The sequence below is a fragment of the Ambystoma mexicanum genome, chromosome 13 (genome assembly GCF_040938575.1).
Source record: "Ambystoma mexicanum isolate Mex_15411 chromosome 13, UKY_AmexF1_1, whole genome shotgun sequence".
Classification (NCBI taxonomy): domain Eukaryota; kingdom Metazoa; phylum Chordata; class Amphibia; order Caudata; family Ambystomatidae; genus Ambystoma; species Ambystoma mexicanum.
Window position 1 is genome coordinate 359,836,943 of NC_090938.1, and position 19,428 is coordinate 359,856,370.

A 19,428-nucleotide genomic window follows, 5' to 3' on the forward strand; every position below is an offset into this window, starting at 1 on the left:
CAGGGCCTGACCTGGTGGGCCGAAAGGCACCCGCCCGCAGAGTTTCACGGAAGCACTGTTATTAACGGTGCCGGTGCTTCCGTGGTTCCCATTGAGTCCAATGGGACTCAAATGGGAATGGGACTTACAATTAATGCCCTGGTGTTTCCAGCAAGCCAGGCGTCGGTAGAATTCACAGGTCCGGCGGCAACCTGCCAGTTTTACCGCCACGGTTACCGCTGGACTTGTGATGAGGCCCATTTTCTTAGTCTGTCAATGTAACTCCTCTGCAGCAGTTTTATACAGTTATTTCTTCAGCAACATAAATTGTCTTTGTCAGGATGTTTGCCACATACATTCTTTGTCAGCACCACTTTTACAGCACTTTATCAATCTCTACCTGGTTTACTCCCATGCCAGGCATATGACTTCAAAGATTTGCCACTCAGGTATACTCCCCTGCCCAAACAGCAATTTACAAACAGTAAGTGCCTCTGTGGTTAGGATCACCAGCTTTACAACAACTTTAAAATGTTCATTATTTTGCGACATCAAACTTTTAACAATTCCAAATGGTAAACAAGATTTACATTAGTGCTATTTAACACTCCTCTTCAAATTATGCTCATCTCCTTCTAAATAACCTTTTCCAGAAAGGCAGCCTTCTTGCCACTCTTGTTTTCCCACTGCATAAGTAGCCAAACACTGACAATGATAAGCTCTTATTTTGCTTCTTCCTTGGCTTTAGCAATGTGGGTTTATACCAGCTTTGTTATATGCTTCTTAAAATATGGGCAACAAGCTTAACAAACTTTGGGCCTCTCATTAGTCCCATTCTGCCGTTTGGCAATATATGTTAGATTTGCTTTGCTTTGCTTTTGGTTTCTTTTGGCTTGGGCAAGGGTTGTATGCATTAGCTTTGCCCCATCGGGTAGCTGGGATCTCAACAAACTCCCACGTGTAAAGTCAGTCATTTGGCTTTAACCAATATTGCTTTCACTGCTTTCTGATAGTTCGGTATTCAAAACTACTTTCAGTATCACTTCCACTCATACGCAAGTGTTTTCTACTTGGTAACCCCCTGCCTTGAGCACGCGAGCGGTCTGGGAGCGCTCCGCGGACACGATCAGTGGGAAAGACGTGCATGTCCAATCCCCTTGCTGCTCACAGGTGTTCTGCTTCAGTGGCTCCTCACAACCCAGCAAAGTTCTACTCCTGGTCTCCCGTCACCCACGCCACTTGGAAAACAAGCTTCCTTTGCGCTGGAGCAGGGGTGTTGCTAGGTCTGGAAAAGTTCCTGGACTACCCCACTGTTGGGAATGTCAGGACTTGGGCCTAGCTAGTCCTTGGTTGTCACCCCTGAGCTTCTATCCAGGGCTACAACAAAAAGACCCAGGGCTATAGCCACCTCAGCCCCACTATCAGCGCCGCTGCTCTGGAGGTTCTCTGATGCTTGCCAGCCACCACAGACACAGACAGCCTCTTTGGGAGGAAGCTTCCCTTGCTTTCGCTTCCCGCAGCCTCTGCAGTCTTCTGGAGGCAAAGGCCCTCTCAGGACCGGCTACTATTTGCTGCTTAACAGTGGCCCCAGTGTCTTCTGCCTCCTCCAGTTTCTGTATTGGCTGCATACACAAATCACACTGTTTGCTTTGCCCGAGCTGCTCAACAATGGCCTGCTCCTGAGGGGGACTTTTAAGCCTCTGTCTCCCTATGGTGTGGGTAATTTCTATTAATCTGACCACTCCTGCAGCATGGTTCCTCTTTAGCCCTCTTCTTCTTCCCAGTACTTAGGAAATTATGGTACTTGAAGTCCTTAATGGCAAAGTTAGTTTTTCTGGCTTGATTTATATTCTTAAACTCATTTCTGTTCCCCATATTATTCTTAAAGAAATATCATAAGGATCAGCATTGGTTGTAAATAGGAATAAAGTTCTTTAGAGTTTACATTCACAGACTTCCTTTCACTGTACCTTTGGGAATTGGGGGAGTTTTTAGCTTTTTAAGTCTCCAGGGCTTGGGAAGGGTTTTTATTTCTTCCAATGCCTAGGGATTTGTGATGGTTTTTACTCACATGTAGATGTATAATGTGTGGAACAAAAGGTTTGTTATGACAGCAAGCCATTACAGACTTTGGTGTGGAGGAGATGTCTTCCTTAGAGGAAGATCAATAACGTGTCCCACCCCACAGAGTCCTCCTCATTCCCCCGGGCCCTGTCTCCTCCCAGGTTATCCTCCCACAGAACACCACCCCCCAGGTCAGGATCAGAAAGCGTCTGCCTTTCCCTGGTCACCTGGGAGGAGGATTTAGGCAGGGTTTAGTGGGAGTCTGTAGGATTCATCACAGAACACATATCCTTGAGTGTTTTTTTTTACGGTCTTAAATATAAAGAGAGACCTAGGTAAGGGAGCTATTCCACGGAATTGTGGAATTAGCAAGAGGAGGGAGTTGTCCTCTTGGGATTTAAAGAACTTGATCATTTTTGTTTGGAGGTATACTTTTGTGTTGGATTGGAATATTTGTGCACTTTAAAGAACAGAGGCACTTTCCTTTGCACCTTAGAATCCGTTTTAGAGTGTGAGGGCTAGAATAGGATTATAGACACAGGACATATACTTATTTTTGGACATCTTGACAAAGGACAGATCATTCGTTTTTGTTGAGGTAGGGAAACTACTCCTAGATTAAGGATAGCAAGGCATTTTCCCAACCCCTTTTATTTTCAATAAAAGTTTATAGCCAAAACATGAATCCTCTGTATCCGCGTTAACCTGGCTCCTCAAACTATGCTTCTGGAAACCCGCCGTCATGTATTTCGTTTGCCTCCACTGGTCTGTAGAGTCTCTCGTGGTGGGAAGAAACGCTTGTCAACAGGAGATCGCGTTCCGCTTTCCTTTCGTGTATTGGAGTTGGTTGCTGGCCACCAGGCCCAGCACTGGTCTTCAGAGGTCACGCCACCCGGGAAGGCGGTGTCTTTCTGTCCTCTGTCTCGCATTGACCGGAACCTCTTGCTTAGTCAAGACACCTCCCGACAAGCCTCCAGCTAGCTAGTTTCGCACTAAGCTCATCAGCGCTGGCTTTGTGGCTTTAAAATAGCTCTACTCCCCAGGACATAGGTGCTTCAGGGGCTCGCCTCTGCATATCACTTGCTCTCCTTTCACCGAGGGAGTTACCTCTCCAGCCACAAGACGCTCGTGTCATATACACGTCATTCGAATTATCGAAACGATGTCCGTCTTTCATAAATATGGCACTCAGGTGAGGTTCACCATTACCTTAATTACATGGGAGTCACATGCTGGAATGGGAGTCCTTGTTCTCAAGAGGGGAGTCACTCCCAGTGAGTTCCCACTTGCCCAAACCCCTAGGGAGGGTCTTGCTTAGCAAGCTCACCTAACTAGCCTCAAAGGGAGTGACTCCCCTCCTGGGAGAAGGGACAAATTGTTCGAATTCTTCTCAACATACTATAGAAATGTGTTCCGCTGGGTAATGCCCAGGGTATAGAAGAAAACAGGTAGTTGTCCAAAGAGAGTTTAAATCTGCACCCAGAGGAGCTCATACAGCTGTAAAGTGCAGCCAGGCTGGAAGATGCAGTGACTGTAACTAATCTGCAGTGCACAGAAAGAAAGATATAATTGTGCAAAGTATGGCAGAATACAGATGGCAGTGAAAAGAGGTTGGGAACCTGCAGCCTGATGCCCACACACTGTGCAGCTAATCTGCACTGTACGGCGGATTGGCGCTTGCAGTAATTCTGTAACGTACTGAAGATGGGAGAGTGCAACCAAGACACTCCAGTGCCCAGATCTTGGAAATAGTTTTTCAGTTTGCACTGCAGAGGTTGAGGAAAGGGGAGTCATGTTTCAGACCAGATAGGATGTGGGGATGCAATTGGACCTAGTGCGCAAAGAATGAGGAAGTGCAATCAGACAGCAGTCTATATAAGGTGACAGTGTGCAGCCAGGTAACAGTGCTCAGGCTGGGGGAAGCATTTAGTGAGGCTACAGTGCATGTAGGTTGGGATTATACAGACGCAGTGCACTGCAGTAGGTGGGGCTTCTTTTTTATTTGTATTAGGTGTTTGGCTTAATATAAATGTTTCACCACTCACCTCCAGGAAACCGGTGCTTCATCACTTCATCTGCAGACTCATCTCCTGACATCAGTGATCTTGATTGCGACGCCGGAGCACCGCACTCCGCATCCACGAACTCGGACCCTGCGAAGAAGAAAAGGTTAGAACATCCGTCCTTGGATATAAATACGTTGAAAAGCGCAGAAGCTAGTGGACATCCCTGTTTCAGTCCTCTCATAATCTCTATAGACCGTGATATATATCCCACACTATCTAGCTTTACCCTAAGAGAGGTATCCCTAATCGCCTGTACAAGGCACAAAGGGCACCTCCAATTCATTAATTTTGCCCAGAGGATGTCTGACTACCGAGTCAAACGGTTCTTCGAGGTCGCCAAAAGCAAAATATGTCCTCTCTCTCTCTCTTTTGAAGATGTTTAATAGGAAGACATTTAATCTTTAAATCCTGACTAGTGTTGATCATATTGCTTGGAGATCAAAACCCATTCTGACAATCTCTCCAAAAGGAGGGAAGCTAACGGCTTGCCCACCACATCAAGAAGGGCGGTAGTTCTTGGGATCCTTCCTAACCCCCTGCTTGAAGATTGGGACAATGATGGATGTCTTCCACGAAACTGGGACATTCTTGACCCCAATGATCTCCATGTACAGTGCCATAATGAAGTCTGCCCAAGCCAGAGCCTTTAGCAACACATTGGTTATTCCGTCAGGGCCAAGAACCTTTGAGTTTCTAGCTCTTCTTATAAGATTATCCTTATCGTATCGGAAAGACCAATCAGCCAAACCTGCATCCCCCAAAGGTTTACAAGATGCTTTCGGTATACCAAACAAAATCAGAGAAGTGCTTTTCCAAGCCTCCTCCTTAACTACATTCAATTGTATAGCCTGTTTGGGCGTTCCAATGGAATTGATCATTTTGCCGATCTCTCAAGTTTATATCTCAAACTCATTAGCACGATTTCTGCATCATCCTGTGCCATAATGCTCCTATGAGCTATTACCCAATTTATGTAAATATGACTTGGGCTTTTTAAGAGGCCTGGCCTCTCAGGGCCCCAATCCAGTTTTATCTGCTTTAAATCAGCTTCAAATTCCCTTCTAGCTGTAATCAGGGCAAGGTTGTAAGTATGCTTATAGATTAACTATTTCCTATTGCTCAAACCCATAGAGACAATTAAAGTCTACCACAAATGGTGCTTATTCAATGGAAAATAGTGGGTTCAGGCTCGTAGCTCCCCTGAAACCTATCAACATTTTCTGAACAACAGAAGCAATGCCCTGTGAATTTATCTTTCGTTGATTGCACCCTTTTGTCACGTCCATGTTTGCTGCATAGACAAATCTCACAGCCACTCTCCCAAAGGGCTAAGTCTTCTTTAATATGGTGTGATCACTGATATTTGACTGTAGCACTTCGAATTTAGATACCATAGGTAAAGAATTCCTTCTCACAAAAATATAATCAAGTACTGCGCTCTGGTTTTCCCACTTCGAATGATCCAGATATCGCCTTCAGTTGACCCATTTAGCATGTGCTGGTTTCTGCTACCCACTTTTCTCAACCACAACGCTCTCCTTTTATCACCTTTACTTAAAGGAACCTAATCATCCTCCTTTATCTAATTTTTTACCGATATGCATGCAATAGTTAAATCACCACAAATTACAATATTCAGAGCATGTAAAAGCTCAATACACTTATCTAGAGTATCCGTAAAGGATTCGATAAAGTCTTGATAAGTAATACCACTGGGATTCCAATATAGATTACAGATTACGTACCATACACCCTTATTGGGCGTGGTAACTTTTCCTAATAACCAGTATTTGTATAAACCGGTTGGGCTGGTGGATCGAGACTTCCTCCAATTCTACGCAGCGTTTCGAAGCCAAACAGAGTTTCTGTCGACAAGTGGCAGAGCTCAAAGAGAGGTTTCCTGGAAACACAAGATCGCAAAAAACTTGAATTGGAATTCAGCCCAAGCAAACAAATGCTTGAAGCCACTTATGTTCCAGGATGCCAAACTAACCTGCTCAGGTGTCCGAAATGGCCTTTAGTTGATTTGTATTCTTGTTCAATTACAAGGCCTGACGTAACCATAACCAGGATTCTTCACCATTTAATTCTCTGTGATCTTCTCCCTTACATTCCACCATTCTTTGTGCACCATCATGATCCCACGCACTGTTATGGTAAAGGGAATTCTCTCACTCAGTATATCATCCTTAGCTATTCTCCTATGCCAACCCTTACCTTATGTTAAGGGGCATATCATCTTCTTAAGCCGCTAAAACTCTGGTCAACTCTTCCTTTTCTTTATCATAAAACCCCTTCTTCTCCAGCATGGGGTCTGGCATGGATTCACATGCTCATGAATATTCCCCGTCGTCAGGCTGGGAATCCTTGGTAAAGAAAAAATCAGTATCAGTTTCGTTTCTGATCTGTCTTTCGTAGTAGTAACCAATCACTGATCTCTGCGTCATACTGACCACAGCCAATGACTGCCCTCTACCTAAGCCCTGCCTCTGGCAGCCATCTTCAGATTTTTACCGCACGTTCAAGTGTTGGGATCCTCGTGCTATTGCTCTCGAGCGTTAGTGCTATTTTTTCACGTTTTTTCTCAAAAAACTTCTATTTTTCGGTCAAAAGAGCCTCAAGCTCCACCGTTTCTTCATCCGATCAACGGGGACCCGTGTCGGATTCATCTACGCCCCTCAAGGGTGAAGATTTCGTCGAGCCACGCTTTTGGAGGACTCAGGACTCCAGAAGTTTCTCAGGCCCATCTCGGACATGGCCCAGGAGAAGGGAAGTTCGACGCCCGGAAAGCTGTTCAGGGTCTGCCCTGGATGCCAGCTTCAGAATGTCTTTAAGGAGGACGAACACTCCCTTTGTCTTTACTGCCTACATGAGGACAAGACGCATGTGGAGAAGGACTGTGCGTTTTGCGGCAATATGTCGGAGCGGACCATGAAGGACCGCCATCAACGTCTCGCCAACTGGCTGGAAGGGAAGAGCCCGTCAGGCGAGAAGAAGAAGAAGAACTCCGAGCGGTCTTCTAAGACCTTTGAGGACGCCCCGGCTACGGGGGTCCAACACAAGGCCAAGCACCGCGAGTCCGCTGGCACCGGGAGCGCCGAACGGTCGGGCTCTACCACGCCAGGCAGGGCGCATCCTCCCCGGCGCCATCAACCACGAGCCAACGCTCTGGTTCGGGTAAGAGGAAGGCCGAGCACCCGGCGAAGCTCCTGGAGAGACCCCGGTCGAGCTCGAAGGCCCCATCGGAGGGGGAGCGAGGCAGTGACCCTCCCCCCAAGGAGAAGGCGGTGAGCGCACCTAAGGTGGTGAAAGCCTTAATCCATCCGGCCAAGGCCTCTATCGAGACAGTCGCGGCGGCCCTGGCTCAGCCTGTGGAGGCTACACCAGTGGTGGCGACCTCGGGGCTCAGAGTCTCCCTGCCACCGCGGAGGGAGTCCTCTTTTATGCCCATCGACAGGACCCCCGTGAAACCTCCGACGGAGAAGAAAAAGGGGGGGCAGGAGGTCGTCGTGGATTCGGCCTCAACCTCTGAGGAAGAGCTGATCGAAGTCTTAAGCCACGGCGTTGGCGTGGAAGAAGACCAGCCCGTCGGGAGGGACCCCGACGTAGGAGACGACAATAACGTCGAGGGTGCCGACGGGGCCCCTGACCGCCCGTCGGACTCCCCTCAACCAGTGCCGCAAGACAACTCGGCGGCCATTTTATTGGCTATACAGTCCTTGTGCTCGGAGATAAGGACGAGACTGCCGTTACCACCAGCGGAGGAACCGCTCCCGACGGGGGACCCGGAGCCAGGCCCTTCTGGGAGCCCTCCCCCTAAGAGAAGAAGGATTCATCCTCCACCACCTTTTCAGCCATCGCGCCCTGTTCAGCCCTCCTCCCCGTCCACGACTCGTGGGGATGATACGGGGACTGACACGGCCGCGACGGGTACGGACAACGAGGTTTACGACGAGGATCTGCCGTCGTCACCTCCCACCCGGGCTTCCCGGCCCGACGAGATTGGATCGTTTCACTCCATGATCGCCAGGGTATCCGAGCTTTTCCAGCTCTGCCCGGAAGAGAAGAAGAAGGAAGGTTTCCTTTATCAACGGCGCGAGGCCAAGAGGAAGACGGTCCTCTCTGTACTTCTACTGGACGATATTTGGGATGAGGGCCTCGCCCTCCTCAAGAACCCATCCACGACGCCGGCTAGAAGGGATCGGTACGAGAAGAAGTACCGGGTCCCGGACGCGGCCCCCTTGTGCCTTCGGGCACAGCCGACCCCGGACTCGGTCGTCTCCACGGCGGCCAGGAAGAAAGCGGGGGGGGGGCGCGGCCTCTACGTCGACCTCCCCGCCGGACGGCGAGGGAAAGAAATTAGATACGATGGGACGCAGAGTCATCTCGTCTGCAGCGACGACGATTAAGGCGGCCAACGCCTTGGCTATCGTAGCCCGCTACGACAGGGAGTTGTGGTACAAACTGGCCCCCCTGCTGGACTTCCTACCGGACGGCAAGAGGGCGGAAGCCCTAGAGATCTTGCAGGAAGGAGAGGTGGCGTCGGACCACGCCATTACGATTGCGACGGACATCGCTGACACTGGATTTCGCCAGTTGGGCAACGGCGTGTGCCTTAGGCGGCGTGGATGGCTCAAGGCTACTGACTTCCGTCAGGACGTGCAGACCAGAGTCTTGGACATGCCGTTCGACGGAAACAACCTGTTTGGGAAAACAGTGGACGATTCCCTTCAAGCCATCAAGGCAGACACGGAGACGGCCCGGGCTCTTGGGGTTCCCCAGCAACGGCGGCCGCCCTTTCGGAGCGGCAGAGGCAAACAGGGTGCCTCCAAAGGTTCCGGCGGCGGATTTTCCACCTACCGTCAAGCGGCCCGTTCGTCGTCGCAGGAAGCTTACAGGGGACGAGGCAAGTCAGGCAGACCCCGCCGTCGTCGCCAAGGAGGACAAGGCGGCAAGGCCTCGTCGAAGCAGGACTGAACCGGCCCTGGGGTCGGGCCCCCACCGAAGCACCCCGGTGGGAGGCCGGCTGGCGAGCTTCGTCAGCGTGTGGGAGTCCATCTCCACCGACCGTTGGGTGCTGGACGCCCTAGCTCAGGGTCCCGCGCTCGAGTTTCTAAAGAGGTGCCCGCGCGTCCCCCCTGTGGCCAGGAAAGAACATCACGTCCCTCAACTTCTCTTGGAGGTAAAGGCGATGCTCAAGAAGGGCGCCATCGAGCTCGTCCCAAAGAGGCTTCGGGGCTCCGGAGTTTACTCAAGATACTTCCTCGTGAAGAAGAAGACGGGAGGATGGCGTCCCATCCTGGACCTACGACGACTGAACAAATTCATCAAGGCACAGAAGTTCCGAATGGTCACCCTCCAACACGTCCTGGGTCAACTGGAGGAGGGCGATTTCCTGTCGTCGTTGGATTTGGAGGATGCCTACTTCCATATTACCATCCTAAAGGGACACCGAAAGTTTCTCAGGTTCGTGGTCCAAGGGCGTCACTACCAGTTCAAAGCCCTTCCCTTCGGATTGAGGTCGGCACCCAGGGTGTTCACCAAGTGCCTCGCACCGGTGGCGGCGCAGCTGTGCCGAGAGGGGAGCCACGTCTACCCCTACCTGGACAACTGGCTCATCCGAGCAAAGACGAAGGAACTCGCCGTGGAGCACACGGCAAGGACCGTCCAACTTCTCACGGACCTGGGATTCTCCATAAACTACGCCAAGTCCCACCTGGTGCCCGCGCAAGACGCACTGTTTCTGGGAGCGAAGCTCGACACAGTGTCGCTTCTGGCCTCTCCGTCGGAGGAAAGGACGAGGGCCATCTTGGGCAAGGTGCAGCGGAGGCTGGTTGCGGACGCGGCCAGAGTGAGGTCCATCAAGTCCCTCCTCGGAATGATGTCTTCTTGCATTTAACTCATCCGCCTGTGCAGGCTCCGGATGCGCCCGTTGCAGGAGTTCCTGGACGCGCGCTGGATCCAGACGATGGGCAGCTTCGAGGAGAGGATCACACTCGACGAGAGTTTCCGACGAGCGATCCGGTGGTGGGGCACCCGCGCGCATCTGACGGCGGGCATGGACTTCCAGACCCCCGGCCACCAGGAGACAGTGACCACGGATGCCTCCCTGGAAGGGTGGGGAGCGCACACCGAAAATCTGCACGCGAGAGGCCTTTGGCTCCCGACGGAGAAGTCTCTCCATATCAACGTCCTGGAGCTCCGTGCAGTGTTTTGGGCCCTCAGGTCCTTTCTTCCGTCTCTCAAGGGCAAGGTGGTGAGGATCTTCACCGACAACACCACCACCATGTTCTACATCAGGAAACAGGGCGGAACCAGGTCCCCAGCCCTGTCCATGGAGGCGCAGGATCTGTGGCATTGGGCCGTCGCCCAAGGGATGTTTCTGGTGCCGTTTCATCTGGCAGGGATAAAAAACACCATCGCCGACTCACTCAGCAGGGAGCTGCGCTCGTGCCACGAGTGGGAACTACGACAGGATCTAGTGGACCGCCTCTTCCGATGGTGGGGCACTCCCCAGATCGATCTGTTCGCGACGGCGACGAACTCCAAGTGCCGGAGGTTCGCCAGCAGGTTTCCCCAGCCGAGGAGCATGGGCGATGCTTTCTCGTTCCACTGGGAGGGCCTGTTTCTATACCCGTTCCCTCCATTGCCATTGCTGATCCGGCTCATCAACCAGCTCAAGAGGTCACGGTGCAGGATGATCCTCGTCGCACCTGCGTGGCCGAGGCAGATATGGTTCCCGGACCTTCTGGACTTGTCAGCGTCCCCGTCAATCAAGCTGCCAGTGGACGCGGATCTTCTCTCCAGGGAAGGAGGCGCCATCACGACCTGAAGTCGCTGAACTTGCAGGCCTGGCTCCTGCAGCGTTAGAGTTTGGAGGATACGACATACCGCCGACTGCAGAGAGGTTCTTGCAAAGGCCAGGGCGTCCTCAACTCTTAAATGCTACGGGCACAAATGGAAGAGGTTCTCTGTCTGGTGCCACGCACAGAAGATTAACCCTCTACGGATTACGGCTCCCCAAGTACTGCCGTACCTACTGACGCTGGCCAAAGCTGGACTGGCGCACGCGTCCATCAAGATTCATCTTGCTGCGATCTCCCGATACACCAGAACCACGGGGCGGACGTCTTTGTGGTCTCATCGTCTGGTGAAAGAGTTCATGAAGGGACTGTTCAGATCGTTCCCGCCGGTGAAGGCTCCGGCCCCGGCGTGGGAGCTCAACGTGGTGCTGACCAAGCTCATGGGACCTCCGTTCGAGCCTCTGCACTCGGCTCCGTTGAAGTTCTTGTCGTGGAAAACAGCATTTCTTGTGGCCATCACCTCCGCACGACGGGTGGGAGAGATCCAGGCCCTTTCCTGCAAGGCCCCGTACTTGACTTTTCACGACACGAGGGTAGTGCTCAGGACGCACCCCTCCTTCATGCCCAAGGTGCCGTCGGACTTCCACCTCAATGAACCCTTGGTGTTGCCTGTTTTCTTCCCGTCGCCTTCGTCGCCGGCTGAAAGGACTTTGCACTCGCTGGATGTGGCTAGAGCGCTGAAGTTCTACGTGGACCGCACGAAGTGTTTTCGGAAGACGTCACAACTCTTTGTGAACTTTGGACCTGTCAATCAGGGGAAGGCTCTCTCGAAGGCTTCCATTTCCAGATGGCTCTCCGGCTGTATCATGTACTGTCATCGGTTGGCAAACCGACCGCTGCCTGGCCGTCCGAGAGCCCATTCCACCAGAGCGATCGCAGCTACCACGGCGTTCCTATCTGGTGTGCCCTTGCTGGACATCTGCAGGGCTGCTACGTGGAGGTCGACGCACACCTTCACGAAATTCTACTGCGTCGATCGGGATTCCAGGGAGGAGTCCAGGGTCGGCCAAGCAGTGCTGCGCAACCTGTTCGCCTAAGGTGAGCCTGGTGAGGAGGTAAGAATTGCTTAATGTTGAGTTTGATGTAATGCTTAATGTTGAGCCTTTGCCACCTCCCGTGGTTGTGCATGTGTGCACTGCTATGTATTCTTTATTCATGAGCATGTGAATCCATGCCAGACCCCATGCTGGAGAAGGAACAAGTTACTTACCTGTAACTGTTGTTCTCCAGCATGGGTCTGGCATGGATTCACATGCGAACCCTCCCGCCTACCCCTCTCCGGCTCTTCACTTGGTCATACTGCCACTTCATGTGCTACCAAATCTGAAGATGGCTGCTAGAGGCGGGGCTTAGGTAGAGGGCAGTCATTGGCTGTGGTCAGTATGACGCAGAGATCAGTGATTGGTTACTACTACGAAAGACAGATCAGAAACTAAACTGATACTGATTTTTTCTTTACCGAGGATTCCCAGCCTGACGACGGGGAATATTCATGAGCATGTGAATCCATGCCAGACCCATGCTGGAGAACAACAGTTACAGGTAAGTAACTTGTTCCTTATCTAAGACCGGGTGCAATTCTGGGTAACGCTTCCTCAAGTAAAAACCAAGTGGAGTAACCCTGCTGCTTCCTGCAAAAGTATTTATTTTATCAAATTAGATGACAAATGCAGCAACACCCTATTTGCTGGTTATCGTTAGGACATTCCACCAACTCGTTATCCCTAGTACCTATTGACCTTAATTTAGGCATATGGTGGAGCAACCTCAAGACATTTCCACAATTTAACACTAGAGCATCCTTTATATTTAACTATCTTTTTGACCTAATGCAACAATTTTGAAATATGCGGCTTTCGTCCCAATCTTTGTTGGTAACCTGGATCCTCTATGCAGCCAGGTCTTGATGGATTTATTTATTTTCCCGCACATAACTTCATTGTCACCGGGTGTTTTTGCTCTAGGGTTTCAAATGTCACATTAAGGCCAGTTATTAAGCATTTGCATTTTCCTTGAGTAATCAGCAATTTGGTTACAGCCTGTCATTTTTGTTCCAGTGTTTTAAATGTTGCATTGTGTTTAGCTGATTCTACTTTGTGAATTACAGCCTTTGGCTGGATGTCTTCTTCAGATGTTGAACACAACTGAACATCTAACTCTAGCAGTGCAATTTGTCGATCTTGCACGATCAAGCCCCTCTCAATTTCCTCCTCAATTGAATGGGTTTAAAGGTTCAATTGGATCGGCATCTAAGCCGTGGGTGAGTTGACCTTTTTGTTACCGTTCTTGTGGTTAGAGCCTGAGGTTTTCATCTCTACCCACAAGGTCGAACACTCCCTCAATCAGTTTAGCTGACTTTCCTTTACTCATCGATGGTTCTTTCGGACTTAAAGGATCCTCAGACTCCTTTAAAAATGTCCTTGAATCATTTGATTGAGGTTGTTTTGACACTCATTTCCTTTTTCTTCCCCCATAAAAATGGGATAGTCTCTCACTATTGATGTATTATGAGGCGAATCAACCGTGATTATTAAACCCATTTCATGAGTCAGTGTCTCAATAGATGGGAGTTCTTGGAGAGCGTCAACAATTGAGATAGGCGGTGCAGTGGTTATAGCATCCCCTTCTGATCTTAGTCAATGGAGGTTTGATTCTCCCACAACAGGGTTGTCTAACGCTCTGCTCAGATTCATGTGAGTTTGGATTCAAAGAATTAGACATGGGCTTTGAAGAGGTAGATTCCACTCTTTTTGACTCCTCTGAGCACAATCTGTGCTCTTTTCGATCATTGCGCTCCTGCATTATAGGGTCCAAAAGACTTTGGAACGGGAGTCTGTTCCGAGTTTTTATCAAGGTTTCCCTGCACTGCCGATACAAAGCCTTCGATGAAAATCAGCTTGGTGTGGAGCATGGCCAGCATGGCTGAGTGATCCTTTACATTTTCATTCAGTGCTTCATCTAATTTGAGGAATGGAGCCAGTGTAGACTTAATCCCTGCGTCAATACCCGTTCTCATGTGGTCCAACGGGCTGAAGTCAGCTGTCCTATGGCGGGAATTCCATCTTGATCCCTTTCTTGTTTGTGACAATATTCCCCCGATGAGGGCCCTCAGACAGTGCCATGAGGAAAATATTAATTCTCTTTCGCCAGTACAGGGCCTATTGTTCAGATCTCACAATGAGTTTAAGTCAGATTCCATTATTTCCGTAATCCTCACAATCTCTTCTATCAAAGAGGCCGCCAGCCCATGGTTGCCTGTGTTCTGCAGGCTTTAGGATTCACTTCTACACTGTCCCTCCTCCCCAATTAAAGCACTTGCGGGGCGCGTTGCTGGATCTAGATTAATAGTAGGACTAGCGTGCAAGGGGATAGCTGTAGGTAACATGCCTCTCCTATTTGATGTTTCATTTGCTGCATAGTTTCTGGCATAACTGAGTCTGCAATCTCTAAAGCCGGACCTTCTGCTGGTTTGGACATCATTGGCAGTTTCGTTGAGATGGCCTTCTTGCCATTCTCGTTGGCACCTTTATAAAAGAAGTGTTGTTTTGGGGGTAACTCCATTGTCCTCTTAGACAGAGGAGGATTTAGATTTTTGTGAACAGTCGAGGTAAGAGGCAGCCACAAGTTTTGTGGCTCACACCTGTACCCAAGTCTCAAGATCAAAGCCAGTCTTTGCCTCATTGTGCAATATTGGCCTCAGAGATACCCAATCAGATAAGGCTGGATGTGCAATAGAAGCTGCAATTGTCCCCCATTTCAAATCTATCTTTGAAATGGCAATGAGTTTGTTACACCCTTGTCGCTTGTATACAAAGTCTTGTCCCTCACACAAGCTATTTGAGCATGCGTCACAATGTTACCAATGCTCCCCACAACGCTGGAGTCACTTGCGGGAATCAAGAGACCTTCCCACCACCACCACCTCTTTGCTAGTAGCGTTAGCCGTGTTGGGAAGCTGACTAATCTCATTGAACACGCCACCAACTGTGTCCGCTGTATCCTTACTGTTCAAAGGGGCACAATGGAGCTCAGCTTCCTCTACCTGAACAATAGACTTGCCACTGCAAATTGTATGCTGGCATCTCGAGTTGCTTGCTATACTAGTTTTGGGGTGCTTTGATGACGTCCCGGAAGGATAGCTCAGCGGAAGCGTGCGCTTCTTGGAAGCAAGACGACACGAAGCAACAACCGGTTCGATCCCCGGGTCCGCGCTTAGAAACCTCTGGGTGTTTAAGCGCGTTATAAATACGTAACTAAGACAAAAAAAACCCCACAATTACGCAACTAAGAAAAACAAACAATTCCTGTAACAGCGCCTCGATGCCTGCTGGCTGTGTGAGCGCTTGATAAATGTTAAATAAAAAAAATAAAAATAAATACTATCACTTAGCAAGCGTAACTTATACCTGGTACGGGAAGCCCCTGCCACGTCCATAGTTTTTTCTTTCTCACACACCAATCAAGCTCCCGAGCACCTGTCGTCCGTTGGTCCCACCGCTTGAACTAACCGTGGGTCCGTTATTCACAAACTCAACTCGCTAGGGTCAAGGGAATGGAGGTTACAATTCAAATGTCCTCTGGTACCCAGTGGACCACACTCTGCTCCTGCACTCCACGCTCAAACCTCTGGAGTTGCACTAATGAAGCTTGTCTGGAGAATGGCTCCACCTGAGCCATAGTAACCACTGAAGAAACACTGCTTCACGCTGCATTTTCGAATTAGCCACAACAGACCACACTCTGCTCCTGCACTCCACGCAAGTCAGGCTTCAGTCCAGAGAGGCAGGCAGATCGGTCAAAGTGCACAAAACACAGATGAGTGCAGCGACGTGGCTTTGTAGAGAGGGTTGCGAGGATGCAGCCCTGTTGTGTATCCATGGCTTTAGGCGGGTAATTCCATACACAACACATTGTGTCTTTTTTCAGTGACCTAGCAATGCTTTTCCTTGTCATATGTGCTACATTTCTAATTGGCCACACATCAGGTTGGTTTAATGTGTGTAAATATATTTTGTGTAACATGCATTATTTTGTACCTCAGTGTGTAACTATAACAGTTTTATTGATTTCTCATTTCAGCCATGACTCAAACTAACCTCACGACTAACAAGGTCCGAAGAGTTCAACGAGTGTAAGAACAGAGGTGAACAAAATGGTGCCAAGCTAGTTGGATGTTGCCATCTTCTCAAGCCAAGTGCCCACAGGATGAACAATGTTCAAGTGCTAAAGCAAAGCGAGGGTCATGCTTCACAAGACCACTTCCAGTGTGGTTTCATCGTTGCTTGGCTTGACCGTCATCTCTACACTTGCGCACTACGCTTTTCATTTGCTTTGACTATCTGTGATGCTTTTGACCTCTTTGCTAAGGGCCCACCTTTGCTTCTTTATCATAATGTGATTGTCAATTAAGATTTGCATTACCATCAGATCTGCTTTTGTCTCCTAGTCAAAGAGGATATGTTTTTCTATGGCATGAAGGGCACAGCCTCTCTCACCATGGATCACAGTATAATGTTCAGAGCAACTATCCAGAAACAGGAACTTCCAGAGAACTATTTCTCAAAACCAATCACAGCATGGTAACAATGGCAATAAAACAATGGCAAGAGAAGCATCTTTTGAGGCACACAGCACTTCCCAATCAAATGCAGCATCATGCCTGTAACGAAGTGTCAAAGGTTATAAAAGCAAATGTTTGACAAAATTGTGAATTTAGACCCTGTACATTCATTGTCAAAGGTCTAAATTCGCAACTTTGCCAAACTTTTGCTTTTACAAACTGGCATAGTGTCTAGTGCATTTACTCGCGATTCTGTGTGAAATGAAGTGGATATATTTTCTTGACCGAGGTTCCCTGAGGGCAAACCAGGCGAGATTATCTCATTTGCACAAGTGCAAACAAATTGAGCAATTACACTTCACAGCAGTTTTGCTGTAGGAATGGGGCATATTTGTTTCACTCCAGTCCCTACTACATGAAGATTTTTGCATTGGGACAAACATGAAGCAGTCTAATTTGTGTTCTGTGTTTATTCGGTAAAAACAAAGAACTGTTCCTACTGAATATAAAAAATTCAACCAATTCACTGGTTAATAGCATTCATTATTCCTTTAATTCAATCCCGAAGAGTGAAACAAAGAATCTGACAATCAATAGTTTCTTGAATGTTATACGCCTTGTAACTAAATTACTCTTGTGCCATTATTTGTTACACAGCGTTCACAGGTTAATTAGATTATGTCAAAACATAGTTATAAAGGAATTAGATAGCATTATAGAATCAACCAGACTTTTATCGTTTGCCTTTTTCTTTTGGAATGTTTGGATGTTTTTAGATGTGATGTGTGCACTTTTGGATATAATTTTTCTCTTATCTTTGTGAGATAGATGGACCTTTGTATACACTGAATTAACATTTGCTATACCATGAATTAAATTCAAGAAACTATTAATGAAGTAGTGATTGTCAGATTCTTCGTTAGACTCTTAGAGCTTGAATTAAAGAAAGATTAATATGATGTTAATCCCTGTTCCAAGGGCTGGAACAGGGGGTAACAGCCCAGCAGCCCAAGTTATAGGCCCAAGCGAAGCAAGGGCCTATACCGAGGCCACTGGGCCGTTACCCCACGTTCAGCCCTTGGAACAAGGGAACAATGCCTTTAGCACCCCAGGTTACCAAAACGGTAACCCGTGGTGCTAAAAAAAGCATTTTCCTTCATTCAACAGGACACCTTGCGCATCCCATTAAATGAAGGAAAATACTTTACCAAGATGGCTGCCATGGCAATAGAAGGCGGGACTCCGTACAGAGCCCCTCTTCTATGACCATGATGACCTAGAAAAGGGAAGCTGCTGCACCAGCAGGTGCCGCAGCATCAGTCAGGTAAGTGGGGAGGGGGGTTAGGATTTTAAAAACAAATTGATATGGCTAGAAGACACGGGAAAGATGGCAGCCTGCAGGTTCTGTGGAACGCAGGCTGAGATTGCAGCTTTTAGCCTGTAATCCGTGGAACCTGATTTGCTGCGCCCCATTCCCCCCCCCCCCCCCCCCCCCCCCCCCCCGAGTGCCAATTAATGCTATTAACCTTCACCATAAAGGTATAAATCATTTTAGTTTAAATTTTTATATACAGAAGCAACAGTTTTGTTTTTATAACGATTTGCTCCCAAGTTCCTTACTGGTGTACGGGATCCCTGTACTGTTATACCTATGTTTATTCGATGACATAAAAAGAAATTGATTTAGACTCAGTCCCATCTTTCATAATGACAAAGTAGAAATACATGTTTTCTTTGGTCCTGTTTGCACAAACAGAAAACAGAATCTGTATGTGTGCTCGGTTTTGTTGTCTTGGTTTAAGCTGCTTAATAATAGGGCCTCTAATACATTTGCAGCCAAGCCCATTTGTTCTGGTCCCTTTAAAACTGACAAGAAACTGGGAAAACCATTTCATGGCATTTCAAAAAACCTTATGTGATCGGGACTGATGTAAAACCTTTCTGCTACTTTCCACAAGTAGGAAAATTATTGCTGGGTGCATTTGCTTAATTTTGACCACAAATGTTAGATTATATTGCGACCTTTAAGCTTAGATACGCATTCTATAAATGTTATTGGTGAGAACATTCTTGTATCTGAATCACCACCAGTGACTGGACAGGGGAGGCCAATCAAGCACTCATACACTGCACTTCATAGCTGTTCTGAATGTGGGACGAGTACTCTGTAGGCCGTGTTTTTAAAGTGCCCCTGCTCTCCTCGGTGTACAGGGACTGATAATAGTTGCCTCTATCTCATAGTAGAGGCTGAAATGGTATGAGGTGCTTTGATTACATGTCCTGATATCATCCAGAGTGCGATGCATGATCGACAGTCCAACCCTTCCCCATTCAAAACTGAACATATTTAGCCACACTGCATTTCCTCCCAATATTTAAACTGCCAGCATTACCAGGATAATCCTGTGGATCACTCCTGACTGCCAGAGAGCTACGTACCTCAGATTCACAAAAGCAATGAGCAATGTTTTCCTAACTAAGCCATTTAAGTTATTCATCGATCTGGGGTTTTGGGGTTGTAGTATTGGAATCTCCCTGTCTGGAGATTAGGCTATGATTTCTATTTGTTTACACCACGCAAAGCCATAGAGGGAAGTGGCCAACGTCCACTATGTCTGCTGCAACCTGTGTTCCAGGAACATAGACCACTAGGGGTTGCCTGACTTGCAATATTATGTTTTAATGTTTACTGTTTACATGGCAATCTTATCACTCACTCCAACACAAGTGCAAGCACACATCCACGCACATGTGTTCTCGCACAAACCCCTTTCATCTTTATGGTGTATTATGATACCAAAGACTCTTCAAGGTATAAGATCACCCAGCACAGTCCAGGTGAGCTAATACCTCCGGGTCTACTGAAGGGCCTGCTAATTCTCCTCTCCCATAGTGA

At 48.5% G+C, this 19,428-nt stretch overlaps 1 protein-coding gene across 1 annotated transcript in view; it reads left to right on the forward strand.

Annotated features, from left to right (window-relative positions):
* The window catches only part of LOC138521214 (protein mono-ADP-ribosyltransferase PARP12-like), a 693,870-nt gene extending 675,650 nt beyond the window's left edge, over positions 1-18,220 (forward strand). The window contains exon 10 of the mRNA XM_069633866.1: positions 16,052-18,220. Coding sequence (XP_069489967.1) covers positions 16,052-16,107 — 56 coding nt within the window. The 3' untranslated portion in view covers positions 16,108-18,220. The remainder of the gene's footprint in view (positions 1-16,051) is intronic.
* The last annotated feature ends 1,208 nt before the right edge of the window (positions 18,221-19,428 follow it).